Source organism: Aptenodytes patagonicus, chromosome Z (assembly GCF_965638725.1).
Source record: "Aptenodytes patagonicus chromosome Z, bAptPat1.pri.cur, whole genome shotgun sequence".
NCBI lineage: Eukaryota > Metazoa > Chordata > Aves > Sphenisciformes > Spheniscidae > Aptenodytes > Aptenodytes patagonicus.
Window position 1 is genome coordinate 68,643,503 of NC_134982.1, and position 20,050 is coordinate 68,663,552.

Genomic DNA, 20,050 nt, shown 5'->3' on the forward strand with positions numbered 1-20,050 from the left:
TAGTAGGTTTGCCAAAGTCAGACAGCAGCTTTTGCCAGAAGCAGGAAAAAAATGCAACAGTCTGGATTTCTAGCTGCTAGTCATGCTAAGTGAACAGAAATCATAATTGCTGGTAACTACCCAGCTCATTTCCCACCTCTAAAATTGCCCATCAGTAAAACACCCCACTTCATACCTGCTGTATCTTCAAATGCTTTGGATACTACTACGCTGCAAATGGATGCCACTTTTACTTTCACAGTGCTGAGAAGAGACTCACCTGCAAGTACAACTCCAAGCCTTGCCGTCGCTGCTCCAGAACCTTGGGGACCCAGTTTCTCACGTGCTTTGAAGGGATCTCTGGAGTTCTTATGAACTTCTTGAGCTGCAAATGAAAAGAAATGCAGACAGAAAGAAAGTATAATAGTGTCCCTTTAAAGTAAACACGGTTATGTTAGGTGTGAGGCAGTACAGATAAAATAACCACACAAAGGACAACAGCACAGGCATGAAGTTACTCACCACCAGCTCAATGAAATAACAGCAGACTTCATACCTACAGGTTGCAGTTAAAAATCTCCATGTCTAGCTGCCCTGGACAGTGAAGAGGAACCCTACTAACAATTTCTTGTGACTAACAGCCTTAAAACAAAACAGCAACAACTACATGAGAATACTTGCAATGAGCTCCCCATTAGTCAACCTGGGATGATACCTCACGTTACCATGACGAACCCAGATATTACCTTGCTACGTGCGGTGACAAAACACTGCAATGATTTCTAACTCTAGATTTAGGCAACTATGAACAGGAGGGAGAAGCACAGGGAGGATATCTAACCATTTCTCTGGAGAGCTAGCAATCAAGAGAGCAAAATATCTGTGCTCTCACATTACACCAACAGATTGATAGTTGTGTTTAGTATCTTATACAGAGAAATAGCAAGATTGCCACTGAATATATTTCCAAGAGAGCTCCATAACTATTCCTCTAAAGATTCCCACAGGAAAGCTTTTACAGATATATACGGAAATGTGTATATGCATACACGAGTGCATATAGACACAAACATACATTCTGACAACACTAAGAATCCTCTTGCTGGAGCAACATAAATTTTCCAAAACAAAAAAATATTAATGTTTTCCTCCAAACTACAGAGCAAAAATAAGAACTGTAATAGACTCCATTGCATTTTAATAGAAGGTGACATTAGACATTCTTTCTGTTGGATATTGCCTCTGAGTAAATCCAAGGCAAGGAATGCAAGGAAAGAAACTCAAAATTGACTTTGACATGCATACCCGTGGGAGACTGAGAATTTACATTTCATCTTTGAGCTTGCTGAGATGTCACTATAGGAAAAAGCAGTGCCAACATATCAACGTCTCTACAATCACAAGTAACGAAGCTGCAGCAAGGAAACCTCAATTGCTCTGGAAACATTTTGCAACTTCCTCATTTCTTAACAGTGCTAAATAACAATTAAATGTGAAGTGAGAAAAACAACCCACCAAAAGAAAACCCCAAACCTATGTACTTTTACTGACTGATCTTAAAGCCAGAATATAAAGCCCCATTTTTTCCTCTAAATTGGTCAAGAATGTTGAAGACGCTATGGTAACAGCTGTTGCAAACTATGACAGCACCTGCAGGTGAGTAACAAATGAGGAGAATGCTCCAGATGAGGGGAGACAAATCTGAAGCAATACAAGCGTCCACCAAGGCCTAGCTGCTTACAAGATAAATACTCTGTGGCTGGTACCTCAGCTGATGATTAACAATCCTTTTGAGCTCTGTGGCCCTGTTACATAAAGCATCCAATAAACAATTGCTTAAATGTGCAAGCACAAGTACTGTGTGTAGGTATAAAGCACATGCTATACAGATGTACAAAGAATTAAAAGCCCATTTTCTTATGCTTACAATAATCCAATAATATATTGCAACAAATAATTATTACAATGTTAAAGAATATTAAGCAAATCTATGTATGTGTTAGCTATATTGCTTCAGACCTGTCCCTACACAAGAAATATTTATCTGAGGACAATTATTGTCTCTAATACCTTCTTATCCATAACACTGACCTAATGTCTATTTGAAATACTGTAGTCTCTACTTCCTGCAAGACTAAAAGATGGCTCAAATTTTCAAGTAAAGAATTATCTGTCCAAGTGTGAAAAGTCAGTATGATTTACAGTGTACACTAATTATTCTAAAATTATAAATAATTTGCAAAACAAGATGTATAGAACAAGATTTTTACAGATTTCGTGGCAGCAGTTGTAACACTGTCACCTTGTAGCATTCTGGTGCTTAAAAAGAACTACCAATATTTAAAAAAAAAGTATAAAAAGGAATTAGGGAATAAATACAAATAAATGGTTGTATTTTTAACTGTTATACACATAGAGAATTTAATTCTTTCTGAAAAACTCTCCATATGAAAATAATAGAACTTTTGTTCAGATTTGAATACAATACTGTAATGTGAATGGTGCATAGCCTGAAAGGCCTAGTTTGTTGTTCATAACCAGCTTAAAGTATAATGGCCTATGCAAACTATTTCAAAAAAGCCAACAGCAGTGCATGTTTTCTGTCAAGGGAATAATTTGTACTCCTGGTGTAGCATGGCAGTCTTGAAATGATTTTAAACCTTTTCCACTTCCACTACAGCCAGACTGCACAGGAAGTGGGGCTCTACTTTTTTACACAACTGGAATGTACGAAAGATTGAACCCAGGAAGGAGACAAATCCAGCCATGTTCTTGGAAATGGCTTTGTTTAGAGAAACAAAAAGTTATCAAAATTAATCAAAACATTAACTGGCATTCTGATGAATGAATAATGTCCTATATGAGCAATGGAGTCCTCCTTCCTCTATACAATGCCAGTGGAGCATGTCCTTCTCTGGCAAAAGGCACAATCTCCCTTTCAGCCGCTATTCCCATTTTCTACCACGGTTGTTCCCTACAGGAGCTTTGTTTCTCCTGCTCACTACAGACATCTCCAGCACTAAGGGCACCTTGAATATGCAGTAAGTCCAAAAATACCTTTCCAATTGCCATGTACTCACAGCAATTTAGAGTGAAACTTACATTTTAAATTAAAGGGGAAGAGAGGAACAAAAAATAAATACCCTGTTGGCATGCTGAAAGCAAACTGGTATCTGGACCTCAGTATAAATAGTGTCATGGGATGTGAACAAATTGTTCACAAAGAACAATCGAGATACAAGTTCAAAATATTCTTCTCCAGTAAAAACTGTTCAAATACACACCCCGCTTTTTTAAGAGCGTTGAGATTTTCTGCTATAACACAAAACAGAGAGAAGAATGAAACCACACACTGTATTACCAGAGAATGCTTTCTCCAGGATTTCTGTAACACTGAAAACACTAAGAAAGGTTCAGAGCATGAGCTGTTCAACCATGTTTACTGAAATTTTACTACAACTTCAAAAAGTAAGACTTAAGAAAAGAGGTACACTGTTGCCAAAATATGTTGGGTGCTTTGCATCTGTACAGGGAACAAATAAGAAAAAGTCACTCTCAAGTTTGCAGAGTAATATAAACAGACAGCAAGCAGAAGAGGAGTAAGATGAAACATTGAAGAGTGGTGCAAAGTGTCTGGTTAGAATACCTGTTTTTTCAGGTTTGTTTATTTTGCTGCTATTTCTGTAGAGAGAGAAAGGGACCATAATTTATGGTTTTTCTGGTGTTCTAAGGAGAAATCTCTGCAAAGGGAGTTACTGCAGAGGAAGGACTGTACAAGGAGACAAATCTGAGAGCGAGACTGCAGTCATTTGTGACTTTTGTGTGGAGTAATTGTGCAACTCCAGAAATTACAGTGAAATTAAACAACAACAAAGGGAAAAAGAAAAAGTGGAGGCATTCAATGCTTTTTTTTGCCTCAGTCTTTAATAATACTGATAGACCTTGGGCTGCCCGGTCCCCTGAGTTGGAGGACCACAACTGCGGGAACAGTGACTTTCCATTTGTGGACACTGAAATTGTAAGGGACCAGCTGTATCAGCTGAATGTTCACAAGTCTGTGGGGCCTGATGGGATTCATCCCAGGGTACTGAAGGAGCTAGAGGATGTTATGGCAAGACTGCTCTTGATCATCTACCAAAGGTCTTGGGAGTTTGGGGAGGTCCCCACTGATGGGAAGCTAGCCAATGTTATTCCAATTTACAAGAAGGGTGTGAGGGAAGACCCAGGGAACTACAGACCTGTCAGTCTAACCTCAGTGCCTGGAAAAATTATGGAGAAGATTATACTGGGTACTACTGAAAGGCATTTAAGGAAGAATGCAATCATCAGGCACAGTCAACATGAGTTCACAAAACAAAAGTCCTGTTTAACTAATTTGATATCCTTCTATGATAAGGTCACCCACCTAGTGGACAAAGGGACGGCGGTGGATGTAGCTTTTCTGGATTTTAGTAAGGATTTTGATACTGTCCCTCACAGCATCCTTTTGGACTAGTTGTCCAACTGCGGGATGAGCAGGTTCATGGTGCGCTGGGTAAAGAACTGGCTGAAGGGCAGAGCTCAAAGGGTTGTAGTGAATGGGGCTACATGTGGCTGGCGACTGGTCACCAGCGGTGTTCCTCAGGGCTCAATTCTAGGGCCAGTTCTGTTCCATTAGTTTTATGAACAATCTGGATGCAGGAGTTGAATGCACCATTAGCATGTCTGCTGATGATACCAAACTGGGAGGTGCTGTTGACTCTCTTGAGGGACAAGATGCCTTGCAGAGGGATCTAGATAGATTGGAGCATTGGGCAATGATTAATGGCATGAAGTTTAACAAGTCCAAATGCCGGATCCTGCACGTAGGACAGAGTAATGCCAGGCACATATAAATTGGGAGAGGAGTGGCTGGAGAGCAGCCCTGCAGGAAGGGATCTGGGGGTGCTGGTCAACAGCAGGCTCAATACGAGTCAGCAGTGTGCCCTGGCAGCCAAGAGGGCAAACCGCATCCTGGGGTGCATCAAACACAGAATAACCAGCTGGTCAAGAGAGGTGATTATCCTGCTGTATTCAGCGTTGGTGCAGCCTCACCTTGAGCACTGTGTGCAGTTCTGGGCCCCACAATTTAAAAAGAATGTGAGGGTACTCGAATGCATCCAGAGGAGGGCAACAAAGCTGGTAGAAGGGCTGGAAGGAATGTCCTCTGAGGAGCGGCTCAGGATGCTGGGTTTGTCCAGTTTGGAGAAAAGGAGGCTGAGGGGCGACCTCATTGCTCTCTACAGCTTCCTGAGGGGGGGAAGTGGAGAGGGAGGTGCTGAGCTCTTCTCCCTGGGATCCTGTGACAGGATGCATGGGCACGGTTCAAAGCTGCATCAGGGGAGGTTTAGACTGGACATTAGGAAGCATTTCTTTACCAAGAGGGCGGTCAAACACCGGAACAGGCTTCCTAGAGAGGTGGTCGATGCCCCAAGCCTGTCAGTGTTTAAGGGGCATTTGGATAATGCCCTTAATAACATGCTTTAACTTTTGGTCAGCCCTGAAGGCGTCAGGCAATTGGACTAGATGATCATTGTAGGTCCCTTGCAATTGAAAATATTCTATCCTATCCTATCGTATTCTAACTACAGGAGACAGTCTACTTGGGTAGGGTGCGTTTTAAGCATATAAATCCTGATTTTCCCCTCTTAATGTTTCCTAACTTACTTAGTTTTATTATCTATACTCACCTGCTTTACTTTCAATTGCAGGATTATTCTCATGTGTAAAATGAAGCACACATGTGTTGCAAGGCTTGGTGGTGGGTGAGCGAGTTGTACTACTGATTCTGACACTGTCGCTCATGTGGTATCATATTCAATGTGAACACAAGGGGGAAAATATCTGCGACATATCTGAATTAAAACAATAAACAAGGAAATGAGTATTAAAAAGTGGCAGCTGATACCACAACTGGGCCAAGAAGCAAAAAGGCAAGAAATACTAGCACATCTTAATTACAGTGCAGTAAAACAAAATATATTCTTGTTCTTTGGACTTTTGGGGGCCAACACACAGATGGGTCAATACTTGCCTCTTGTTGACCCAAGTTTGCTTATATCCATACACCATATAAGGCTGGCAAAATCCATCCTCTCTGCCACAAGGATAATGCTTCTTCCCTGAATGAGATGATTCCTGAGCTGATTCAGGGCCACCAGCAAACATGCTGGTGTGGGTAAGCTCCTCTGACACTGCAGTGGCAAGAGCTGCAAATGCCCATGCTCTTCTCTGCTGTTTGCAGAGGAAGCTTTTCCATCCTTAAGGCAAGCAGCACCAGTCAAAGCAGTTGAGTGTGCACACAGTCCACTGCCACTGAGAGCTACAAACCAACAAACGTTCAGTTGACCCAAGTCCTAGGAACGAAAGACTGAAGCTCTTCATTGCAGCCCCACTGTGGGCAATGGGCTGTAATGCTTTCCCAGAATCCTCTTTCACAATACTTGGCCTCCATAAGGCAGAAAAAATGTAAAACTTGCCTTTCAGCTGCACAACTATATAGCAGCATCCAGTTCAGCCTGGAGAGGAGAAATCATACCTTTCCTTTAACAATGATCAAAACAATTTAAAGAACAATTAGTGGATAACCAACCTTGAAAGTACTGAATTCCCTTCTATATATCAGTAAGATGATTCAGCAGACAAGCTTAGCAGATATTTTATATCACATTCATTGTATGAAGAGCAGAGGAGTGAGATGGTCTTTTTCACGTCTAGTTTCCTAGTGTATACAAGTTGTTTCCTCAGCTTTACATATAGCAGGTTAGCAATACAATTTATAGAACTAACAAATTATTTGCCTAATGGGATAACAACTAAAACCGTATTTATTTGCTATAGGAATGTGTCTTACTTTGTGATTTTACAAGAAGAAAAAAAACATACTACAGACAGCATTTTAGCAATACAGCATGTAAACAAAAATAAAAAATAAAAGGAGAGTTAACATCTGAGAAGTCGTCATCCCTTTCCACAAAACAGAGAAGAAACTGAGTTAGTTGGGAACTCATTTCCAGAGATATGCATCACAAGATGTATTTAAGATAAACCATGTTTAGTAACAATTTCAAGAGAGAAGAAAACATCACAACTTAGCCAAAATAAAGTTACATCTTATAAAGAAAGAGATCACTACCTTTTTATGAAGTGCATGGAATTCACTATACCTCTTCTCCACAAAATGTTTCCTTCCACTCATTAGCACCTCTATTTTAAAGACCTGAAAATTATAAATAATAAAAAGGAGATTAATGTACTTGCACAAACAGTTCTGTAACATGGCTGCGACTGCACATTTTACCACGGTCATTCCAGTAGGTGGTCCCAAAAACCCATGACAACTCACAAGGCACAGAAGTACAACAGTGATTAATGGGAAGTATGGCTGCATCTTCTGTTAACAAGTTTGTTCAACAAACATACAAAAAGACAAGTTAAGCTTGGACTGTATACTGTACATTAAAAGCTAAGCATTAAAATATTCCTTTTCAGAAATATTTAATACATTTTGAAGTAGTTAAAAAAAAAGATTAAAACAAAGGATGGTAAGAACAAAAAAAAAAAAAAGAGAGAAAAGAAATAAAAATTCATTCTTTTTCCCTCTTACAATACGGCATACTAACACACTCACACATGCTCAGTAAGAACTGGATAACAGATGCAGTATGTTATGCATGGAAAAGGAGAAATAAATGCAAACACTGTATCGTAGGTTAATTTCATCCTAACCTACAAATTCATCTGCAGTCTCAATTGAGCTTCTGCTACTATCTACATCCTAGGAAAAAAAAAACCCAACCAAACATGGCAAATGCTCGTTTTCTTTGTATGATACGTGACAGCTTTTGTTGCTGCCTCTGGAAGGTTGAAAGGCCAGGAGAAGAAGCTCTCTGGATCCACTAATTAGTAGTCACTAACATGACATTTTCTTGATTCTCAGGTCACCGGGTCAGTTCTGAGGGCAAGTGATGAGAAATATTTTGAAGTACTCAGGAAAACATGGTCTGTTAAATGAAGACAAGATCAGCAGTAAAGCAATACAGAAAAGGTGCCTGGTCTATCTAGGAGTTCTTTGTTTTCTGTTTTGCTCAGAAAATGCTGGAAATAATTATTTCCAGGACAATGAGATATGGTGTTCAGGACAGATGATTACATCAAGACCCAAGATTAGGCCAAATAAAAAGTTCTTTGAAATAAATTTGCAAACAGTGTTTATGCCTGAATGCAGAAAAAAGGGGTTTCTGTCACAACATGCCCAGCTAGCATTGATCAGAGCAAACGTATGGAAACCATGCTGGATAAACACTTTCCATTGTCCACTAGAACCTGCCTTTCAAACAGGTCAAAATGCTATGGTTTTCACTGGCTAGCCAAACCACATTAGAAACAGACAGCATTTTATTTAATCCAGACTGAAATGTGTCTACCTTTGTTTGAATGCAGTATGGATGGGACTGCAGTGATTTCACACCAATGTTTACATTACCAAAATTAGTTCAGATCGTTGTAATCCATCAAAATAACTTGTGCTACATTCTACCTCTTGAAAAGGACTATTTCTGTGTCCTAATCACTGTGAGCAGATGACCTTATTTGGGTGCATTGATTCCCCCCCCCCCCCCATTTAGACTATTTTGGGAGAACAGCTATTGGCTATTAAACAATTTTCCTCTACATGTGAAAAAACTCCAAGGCACCCTTAAGAATATGTTGTAAGTTCAGAGTTGTAAAGAGAATCACATGGAAAGAAAAATCAATGTAGGCTTTTTTCTTTAGTTGAGAGTTAACATCCTAATTGTATGAGAGGAAAGCATTATTTACATCTTATATTCTACACAGTGTATGAAAGAAATAGTTCTGCAAGGAACAAAATGCTTTGGATTGTACAGGAAAGCCACTGCATTGAAGGAGTTTGAAGGATGCCTTGGTGGGAAGAATGGATAACAGAATATGAAACTAGTTAAGTTAGAAGTGACCGTGAGTCACTAGTTAAGGTGTTGCAACAGTTTTGAATTAACTTGATAGTAAATCTCCAGCAATTACGAGCAACTCATAACACCCACTTACACCTCAGTCAGCTAAGAGCCTCTCCTTCACTGTTAGTTTAGCACTTTTGTTGGCTACAGGGTTTGCCAAGCAATTTGGAGAAGTCTAAGGGGCTCCAGCCTCAGCTATAAGCACTCCCTTGACAGGTAACTTTCTTGTGAATCATGGCTTGGCTTGTGCAGTCCCATTTTGGTTTTAGTGATATATGCGCAGCTTCAGAGAAACGTCTTTCCCTCTGAAGTCTATAAACCTGTCATTTCATAAAGGAGAATAGTTGGAATATGGGGAAGAAAGGAAATATAAATCCCTCTGCAGACCTTCTTTTCAAAGCCTGTATCTATTTTGTTCTGTGTTTCATCACTGGTTAAGGAATTACAGAAATGGGTTCAGAACACCAAAAAGCATGCAGCATTTATTCAGCCTCCTTTTTAATCTTAGCAAAGTTTTAATTACTGTTTGCATAATTTTTGCTAACAAGATGACACTAGAGAATATATTTGCCGGTCACTTTCACAGAAGATGTGAGAAGAGAGAACCACAGCTTCCTGTGCATACTGACATCACTTCCAAAAACACAAATCTCCTACCTTTACACCCTCAACTGTTTGTACCAGTATAGAGGCTTTAACTTTGCCTCCTACCGTCCAGAGCCCTTGGATCCAGCTTTAGTAGCCATCTAAAATTTGCAATGCTGAACAATAGATCTGCTATGCATGAAGTTGAAAATCAGTGTCTGAAAACAAAACCCTGCAAATGGCATTTCTAATCTACTCACTGTGGCACCTATATTTCAGAAATGTAAAGCAAATTGTGGTAAATAAGTGGAAATTCTGTAAATGTTTTTGTTTAATGTAAACCTAAATATTAAATTGATTAACAAAGTAACTTATAAAGCAGAAATGCAAGTAAGTGAAATAACACATATTGTGCTTATGAACTTCAAATTATTAAATGACTTTATTTAGACAGCATAAATTCCAGGTTTGCCTCCTCACTGTTTACCAGATCACAATTCACAAGAGCAAACTAAAAGCACAGAAGTGAGTTTCTGTGCCACTATTTCATGTAACGACATGGCTTTGTGTGAAAGACAGAAAGATACATTAGCTTATGAGAGAGAGAGGATCTCTTCATGGATTCAAAATAGCTATAGACAAATCTCACACAAATTTAACTGAGCAATTGCAGGCCCTGACAGAAAAACAATGTAAGGAAACTGGTGAACATAGATGAAAGTGCCAAAATAAAGACGGAAGAACTATGGGGGAAAAAGTGCAACACTGCAAGGAAATTACTTTTCTTGTAAAAATGTTCATGTTCTATGAACAGATAACTCTGAAAAGACATATGACTTTTTATAAGTGACAGTTAGTTAAATGAAAAATGCAACAATTAATCACTGAATAAGACAAGTAAAATGCTTTCCCCATAGTCATTGAAATACCAGAAATTACACTGCACTGAAAGATTTGCAGTTCATCCTGACTAGGACACAAGGGACCATAGATATGAAGACACCAATTAGAAAACTCTTTACGAGTACTCTGAAACTAGGAATGATTCACCTTTCTTGGTTACTACCACAACAGTTATCAACGATGTTTGCACAAAGCCAGAAGATCATTATCCATTAAAAGCATTCTTCCAACAGAACTTAACCCACATAAGTGATGTATAGGACAAATACCTTTGGATTTGGTATCAGTATGAATAATGTCGACCTTTTGCCTAGCAGAATTGCAGATCTGCCACTGCAATTCATAACCATCAAACCTGTGAAGGAAACTCTTCAAGAAGAATTCCTAAAGTTTCCATTAATAAGATAGTAAAAACTTTCAGGTCTGACTATAAAACAGATTTACATATGATTTAAAAAAAAAAAACAAACCACAACCTTTTTTGTCTCTCTTCTTTGCCTCCACTTTGTTCCAATGATATGGATTATATTCAGATCTTGGAAACCATTTTCTTCATTTTTTATTGTTAGCAAGTATGCCTAATTTTGCCATTTTCCTGAATTTATCCGTTTCTGATCGTTAGCAAACCTCTAACTGAATGATCCTTTTCCACAATTTTCAAGAATACTTAAATTTCTCTTCTTGCTGCAGGAACTGGACAAACTGGGCAAACAATTGGTACTCTATCACTGTGAATTTCCAAGACAGAAAGCACAAGTGGAAGAAAATAGGAACCAATAAGACATACAAGAACCACCCATGACTTCCTGTAAGCCCACCAGTGTTGTAAATGCACATCAAGAACTGTGTGGTAAATAACACTGATATTGCCCTCCTTCAGTTCTTACCTATGTCAAATGCTTACACTGAATACAAAAGGACATCTTTTATCTGATAATTTGATGCGAAAATACACAGCTCCAGTAACTTGTTTCAAAAAACCCAGAATGATCAGTTTAACAAAAAACACAGACAAGAATGACAGACACGACCAGGAGTAGGGAGGAAAACTAACGAGAATAGTAACTTCTCAGCTTGGTTTTCTGTTACATAAGAAATACACAGGTCGCACTTTTATATTCACGCATGGAAACTACATTAACTACACAGTTTATAATTATGGTAAATTAATACTATCATATTGTGTATATACATGGAAAAATGAATTGCAAAGTATATAAACTTCTGAGAAATTACAGTTGAGAAAGAGATTTGGGGCAGCCTTGTTTAGAATGAGGAGATACAAAAACCAGAAGCAGAAAAAGAGAAGTTTACAAAAAACAGATACATTTGTCTAACATTCACCAGGAAAGAAAACCCCACAAAATTCTAGTACTGTGCTTTTCTCTCTCAAGACCAAACTTACCAACACTAATTCTATTTAATATATTACTTACAGAAATAAATACATCCCTTTAGATGCTTCAGTATGCTTGACAGATTTTTGTCTGAGGAATAGCTAATGCATTCAAAGTGTCAAGAAACTCAACCTTAAACCTTTGTCATGGCCATATGGAAGGAATTCCAGAGCAAATGAAATGACAGCTACGGTTCATGAAACACTAACAGGATTTCCACGTGTTTAGTGTTTCATTATTGTTCAGACAATGGCACATTTTCTGTCTCAGTTGTACTAGGACTAGAACAAGACCATGGCATATAGTAGAGATCAAAAGATGACTTTAAACCCATTCCCATCCAACTGATCCGGGGGAAAATGATAGTCCACAGAATCACTAAGAGCAGCTGGGTGGTGGCAGTAACCAGAGCTGCATGTAGCTGCAGCAGCAATTTGGTATCTCAGGGCTGTAAGTGCCTCATGGCAATGCTCCATACTTCTGAATGCCCTCCACAGCAGAGGCGGAGATGAGGACGGTATTCAGAGCCAACTCAAACTTCATAGCAGCCTTGATAAAACTGAATCTCGCTATCCCCCAAATGAAAACAAATTAACTTATTCTGACTTCATCCTTTGGAAGGGGGGGCAGCAAAACTCAGTTCTGCAGTGGGTACAGGGCAGCTCAAGGGTGCAGAGACAGGCTGATATAGGTCACGGAGGCATGAGGCGAGGGAAATCTCCCTTTTTCCCTCCTCTCCAGCCACATTCCCCTCAGTTCTAGTTCTCCCCTGTCTTGTACCCGTTGACTTTGTGTTACCCCCACCATGCCCACTTGCTGAGACTTAAGACCCTCTTAGGTAGGTTGCTTATAGTCACATCTTTGCCTCCTCCCTGTAGCAATTGCTCTCCCCACCCTACACAAGCTCCTGCATGGTTTTCCTGTAAGAAAAGGGCCCCCTTCCTGCTGCAGAACTGGGAAACAAGTTGGGGCACAGTAAAGAAAGAAGAACAGCCCTGAAGAGCTCAGTTTGATCCTTTTGGTTTTTCTGGGGCCCTAAGAAGGGATGAACGTGGCTGTAAGAGGCAGTAAAGGAAAAGAAGCGAAAGATTAGGTATTAGAAACTGAGAGTAATCAGAGTATTGGAGGGGAAGATGAACAGGGACAGAGCTGAGAGTCATCCGTCCTTCCTAGTAGCAGTCCTCACATGTACTGAACCTTTTTTCCTGATGGCCACGAGAGCAGGCAGAAAGCAGGAGCTGCAGACGGGCAGCTCAGCTAGTGCAGACTTTTGAAGCACCAGTCCTCACAGGGAGGCAATGGGCCCACAGCTACCTCCACCTTCCTGCTGACCCGGGCAACTGCTTGTTGTGCCTGTGCTTCGACTTCCACTGGTACAGCTCTGCTCAACACAAGTGTTCACTTTTACTGAAGGGCCCCAAAAAGATTCAGATCCATTACACTATCCATTACAAGATGCACTTATCTTACCTAAAGTCAGGTTGAAAGTTGGGTTGGACCCACAAACAGCCCCTTTCCCCCACCCCAAGCACTGTCATGTCTGTTATATGAAATCAGACTGTTTTACTTAGTCCCAATTACAATGTATAATATTAAGTTACAGCACAAGGAAAAAAGTACATAGTTTCATTAACTATGGAAATCAAGGCTTGACATTATGCAATTATGACATTGCTTTGTCCAGAGTCTGTGAAGGAGAAAGACCATGTCAGAGAAGTGAAACGTTCACTGCAGGATTTCCAGAGAATATTCCCAACAGCTCCAGCCTGTGTGAAGCAGTTACCTCTCCTGGCCTGGAGAAGCAGCCTTACTGTTTTTATAATACAATAAATAGATTTTCTATTGTGACATAAACCCAATGAGAGGACAAGGATGTTGTTTCACTGACTCCTTCTGTTAAATCTCATGTTACTGCAATCTAACTTGGACATTCATTACTAAAAAAAAAGATGTGTACCTAAGAACAATCACAAGCACATGTTCTCATAAACGTGGCTCCTACTTAAAATGTCTCCTTACTAATTTTATGTAACCTTCAGCCATTTATTTACTGAAAAAGCTGTCTCTTCATTAACACTTAGCAGTGTTACTGGTACCAGTACCCACCTAAACCAGCCTACAGTCTCTTTGAGAACCTTTCAGCATGCAGTTTGTCTTTCCCACCAATACTACAAAATAATTAAGGATATTCCCTCTCCTACTCTCTTTTGCAGTATGGGCCTCCTCCACTCATAAAATGGCACAGTGTTGGTAGGAATTACATACAAAAGGTGTGCATAGGACTCGGGGGAATTCTTTCTGAAGGTGGCCTTTAAGAAGTGTCATATTTCTTAGGGTTTAGAGGAAGAGGTAGTAAAACAATTCATACTGCAACCCAGTCAGACAGTTTTGTAATTCCTACAACATGGGAAGCTCGAGGGAGGCTTCTATGGAGCTGTCACTGTTGAATGAAAGAGTAGCTGACATATAAGAGTAAGTAGTTTTCTGATTTTTTCAACTCTCTTTAAACCAATCTTTTCCAAACACATGGTTCATAAAATCCCATAGGAACTTCTCGGTCATTTCCTGAAAAATAACTTGCTTGGCTTTCCAAGCTAAAAAACCTCTCCCTTGCCAGCGAAACACTGACTATGGAAATCTAATTTGTAACCAAACCAAGAAGCTACGAGATCTGACTTGCTTTTGGTATTTTTCTTTATTAGCTCTGCAGGGCACAACTGTTACACAGAAGACACCCTTTTAAAATCTTGTCACTGTGGTCACCTATTTGGCTAACTTCCTTAGAATCAAACTTAAGGAAAAATGTGTTGATCTTTTACTGAAAAAGGAAAAAGTTCCTAACACATGCTAATGTCTACAGTTACACAGACAAAAAAATTAGCCTGCTCTGCTCTATTTGTCCATCTGGATCATCTCAACGTCTCTTATTGGAAGTGTTCAGCTAATAGAACACCCATGAGGCTTTATATGGAAAAGATGAACTTTCCAATAGAAATAGTACATTAGGATAAAATTGAATATTGCAAAAAATAACTGATGGCAAAAGTATATTTACAGCAAACATGAATTCTAAGTTTGATGAAATATAAGGACTCCTCTATTTTGTCACAAAATCCTTTGCTATTTTATCTGGAGAGTCTATAAAGAGTCCTCTCACTTCTCAAGGCAGGACACAGCTCCTAACCACAATGAAAGTATCTCCATATTGCAGCTAACTAGCTGCAATAAACTCCTTTTTGCAAAAAGATAGACACAAGATGAAGTTTTTTCTAGAAACTTTAAGTTCATGTTACTTTGTTTGCACTTGTATTTGCTGTCTGGAGAACACCTGGGCCACCTAAGACCTCCAAAGCACAGATGTTTTGTTTACAAACAAAAATGTCAAATGGTGTCAAAGAACACATTAAAAAAGTATACACACAGCAGGGTGATGAGCATTACATTTCAAAGGAGCTGGCTTTGTACTGTCTCATATTCCATGGTATGTCTACCATGGTATGTGAATTTAGCTTTTTCCTCTGCTAGTGACTAACTAAACACATATGAACATGAAACACAACAGTATTTAGTCAAGTTAGAGTACACACAAGCTATTAAAAATCAGCTCCACATTCTTCATGGTGAGTAAATACCAGAAGAAAGAAATACTGTATATCCACCTTGCATCTTTTCTTATTAGAGTCTCTGCAGTAATCCATCTGAGAAGTCTCTGCTCCTCTTTACCTGTCAAATAAGTAGTTCATCCGAATCATTTTTCAAGAGCAGTAGTCAAAGGAGGTTCCTTTTCTAAATGTCTGTGCAGCTTAGCAAAGATCCTTCATATATTACATTTAAATATTGGGATTAGCCTGTCTTCAGCCCCAAAATGGAAGATTCAAACGCTATTCTGTTAATAACGAAGATGAGCAGTCAGGATGCCTGCAACATTTTCAGGCACTTCCGAAAGGAAGGAGTTAACTCATCCAAACTTTCACTAAATTAGCATTGGTCTGCCTTCCAAAATGGAAACCTAATTACCTCTGCTATTGCCTGCCATCTGCATTATTCTTACATGCAACTGACAGCACTGTTTCAAACATCAGCACTCGTTTCTGAAAGAGTCATCGTATCAATTTATCAAAGAATGCCATCCTGCTCACTAATGGTTTCCCTTGCCAGGTTAATCTCTTTCGAATGGTAATTCAAAGTGGGACAAAGAAATAAGCTCAAATAGCTATAAGGCAGTTTCATTTCTTACTGGACTAAGCCAGCTGTGACTGAAAAAAGACCTGAAACAGGCTACCAGGATGTGGTTATCAATACATCCAACTGCAGAAAACCAGATGGTTCTTCATGTGTAACGAAGGTGGAGAGAATGGAAGCGACAAACTCAGCACAACTACTAAGAAAATGCAAGAGCAGCTATCACAAACAGCACCCAAAAATAATAAAATATTGTGCCCAAATTAAGATTTAAGTTTTTAAGCTTCTGAATTTACATGCTGTGACTAACAGAGCATTTATGTGGTAGTTGACTTGGTGGTCACAGTGAACACTGATATTCCTGAGCCATATTTAAACTAGTTCAGGCACTACTGGCAGCATAACAGTAGCAGCAGCATGGGCACCACAAGCTGCAAAACTCGTGGCGAAGTCTGGACAAAGCTCAGTGCCAAGGGCGCCAGCCTGGCTCTATCCCAGGTACGTCTGTGGGAGCTGCAGTCAGCAAGGTGCAGGCATCCCACAAAAGGGAGCAGGGTGAGTGTGAAGTTCAGAGCGATGCAGGGTTTGGATTTCACTTGAACACAAGGGAAGAACATAGGGAAGAGAGAAAAATATTTCCTAATTTGCTTCCCTTAGAGTTACAGTATAAAACACAGCAAATAGCTGAATCACAGACACTTCAGGCAGAACTGTATTGGCATCAGTGGAAGAGCTAAGGCAGCACAGAATTTGACTCAAACACCCATGTCTGAGAAAAGGCAACATCTAAACTGTTTATGGAGACTACATCCAGTGCAATTATGTCAACATATTGTATAGGTTCAAAGGCAGTAGAAATACTAATACAAACCAATATCCAGGATAATATATATAATTAAAGTATCCTATTAGCAATTTTGCAGTACAAGATTGAATAACCTATCAGAGAACACTGGTTGTACAATTAAATATTTATCATTTCAAAGACAATGAAAATTGATTCAGTGAGAATTATGTTAATTTGCAACTGGTCTCTCAATCACTTGGAAGATAGTGAGGCAAACATCGAGTAATTACATGCCTGCACATGTATTCAGCCAGATAAAGTATTATGTATCCAACACATTTCAGAAAGATTTTAAATAAGTTCTAAATTGAGTCTGATGCTGGAAATGTGGAAATAAAAGTATGCATATTGCAAACAAAGCAACAGGCAACGGATGATTGAAAATTGTGCTAAATGTTTAATTGCTGACTGTCGCTTGAACTGAAGATAACACAACATGCCAATCTCTTCAAATGTTGACTAGAAGCATCAGAGTCAAAAAGTATCATTCACAGGTCTAAAAATCTGTGGCTGTCTTTTCCTCAAAGAAGAAAAAAATTAAAGACACAGCCAAGCACAGACTACCAAAGAACTAACTTGGCTTGAACCCTTCAGTAAAAAAGCTAGTAGATTCCTAAACACAGAACTGTGAGGAAACAATATCCATATACTCATTTTTAGCTGAAATTTGAGAGTCATGTTTCATGTCCTGGTTCTTGGGTGTAAAAGAAATCTTCATTTACTGTACTAGAAAACTCTAGATGTTCATCACCTGCAGATACCAAGTCCCCTATTTAAATACATACAGACTTAAACCCCAAAATTCACTTGGACAAATTTGAAAGTTCTATCAAGAAAAAAATGACAGATAGCAATAAGAAGTCACTACAGATACAATGTGATACTGTCACAGATATCACTCCTTCCCTCATTCTGAGGATCCAAATTTTTTTTGCCTTATTATGAACTTAGTGAAAACTTCACTCCCCTATGTAAACCCCATCGAATCTTCGCATTTTCCTGGTTCTCACCTTTTGTACTGAACAGAAAAACTTTTGCTATTTCTATTCACACAAAATACTGCCATAAATAACTTCTTCAAATATTTTTTTGTTACAAAGGCTCTATTATTGTGAGTCTTCAGTGCCTCCCTGCAGAAAGAATGTAAACTTTGCTTAGTTTACTTTAAGTTCTTAGTTGCAGCAAAAGTTGATTCTTCTATGTACTTACAGAAAGTGCCACTTCTTTATTTACAGGGCAGAGAAAATGCAACTTACCTTATCCTATAAGTGTATGAGATGCCATCTTATCTCCAACTGCCTCAGCAAGCAACTGCTCACCTTTCTGTACAGCCTCTGCCCCTACTTACCTTTTCTTGCACCCACATATGTTTTTCACAGGTGAGAAATCTGAAGGGGTAACGAAGGGACATTCACCTTGCATCAGTTGATTCTCTACCTTCCTGTTTCATGTTGCAGCTCACACACAAACTACTGCTATTTTTAATTAACATCTCAATAACATTTCAAAAAGGACCTGAGATGGAGTTAATTTAATAAAATATATTATAGGAGTTAATGGCAGTGTTAGGAGTAATTAGAATAATCTAATATTTTCCATTACAAGACTGTTCTCAGTTACTTATAGTTTTGCCAACCTTTAATTTTTGGGCTTAGATTTTCCATACCAGGTATGTGATTCAGACAGCAAGTATTTTTAGAAAGTTACAGCTGAGACAGTCCAAACACATACTTAAAGAAAAATATATTTTACTTTACTCATGCCAAAAAACCCAATCAAAAATCCCAAACCCAACCCAAAACAAAACCCAAACCATTTCACAAAAATTCCCCCAAGATGTGGACAAGAAGACCAGGAAGACAGCTGGGAGGCAAATTTGGCCAACCCATAAACTTCTGGAAAAAAGCCTAACTCCAAACAAAACTTTGCACAGAGTATGTGCATAACGTAGGTTTTCGAATGGTATCAGCACTGCTGATGCTGTTATTTTTACAGCACGTCCATACTGACTGGATGTTTATGGCATCTCCACAAAGTCAGGGCAAATTTCAGGCCTACAGAATACTCCTCTATGGTTCAGGAGCCGCTATGATGTTAGGGAGCAGAAAAAAGATTGGAAGATGTTTTTAAGTTTTTGTAAGAAAGAGATGCTGGACAGGAATCTATGCTATGGCAAAGGGGAACAATACCTGAAAAGACCATACTGCGTTACCATTAAAATAAGCAGGCCAAGGAAGAGCCCAAGAAGGGGCTTTTAGTCTAAAGTACTCCAGCTCCTGTAACATTGAAGGGAACGCAAGATTTTGTCATGTATGAATCAGAAGCGTATGTCACTGCATCTGCTTGCTGTGAAAACCCATTGGTAACACATGGTATCCCTCTCCCTCTTTCCACTGCTGGTGGGGCAGCTGGATGATAAAAACTCAGGCATCTCTTAGTCTAGAGGACTATATTAGGGACCTAAAAGCTCCATGTCCACTCATTGCATGTCTGGGGTAGTACCTATCCAAATGATATATTCCCTTCCCTTCATTCCCAGTCGTCTGCTCAGGGGTAAAAAGTAGAAAAAGGGGAAATGGTTAAGAAACAATGGTTGTGAATTTAAGTACTCATAGTGTCATTTAAACTTTTCACGTAATGCAACCCAGTATCCCTGCACATGCTTACTTGTGCATACGCTACTCTTCCCCACTGAGTGTCCGCTCAGCTCAGCATGCGGGACTGACAGTGTCATGGGAACAAATAAGGGAAGGATGACGTCCTTAGGGGCTCTTTCCATGTAAGAACTAAAAAACATTTAAAAAGGCAGGAAAACCGTATGTACAGAAAGTATGGCCTTGAGATTAAGGCAAACGGTAACATCAAAATGGTCACTTTGGAAACTTTAGATCTAAAATCCAAGTGCTTCTGCAATGCTTAACAACTTATTTCATGCTTTTTCCTAGGAAAACCTACTTAGAGCATCCCACCTGGGCACAATTCAGAAGCCTGAGGTTAAAAGCCCAAGCCCTCAGAGAACCAGCGGATGCAGAACAGAGACATACAACTTGCTTACACCCACGCAGACAGCAAACGCATCCCACCTCGCATGATGTTGTACAGGTCCCTATTTCAGGACATGAGAAACTAACCCTGGCACTTACTCACTTCTTCCTGATTTTGTC

At 39.4% G+C, this 20,050-nt stretch overlaps 1 protein-coding gene across 2 annotated transcripts in view; it reads right to left on the reverse strand.

Annotated features, from left to right (window-relative positions):
- The window catches only part of SNX24 (sorting nexin 24), a 96,019-nt gene that overhangs the window by 41,148 nt on the left and 34,821 nt on the right, over nucleotides 1–20,050 (reverse strand). Inside the window, exons 2-3 of one of the 2 annotated variants that reach the window (XM_076361876.1) lie at nucleotides 7,133–7,216; nucleotides 260–364 (exon numbers count right to left, since the gene is read on the reverse strand). In XM_076361876.1, coding sequence (XP_076217991.1) covers nucleotides 260–364; nucleotides 7,133–7,216 — 189 coding nt within the window. The remainder of the gene's footprint in view (nucleotides 1–259; nucleotides 365–7,132; nucleotides 7,217–20,050) is intronic. The other variant, XM_076361877.1, reaches the window with a different exon arrangement.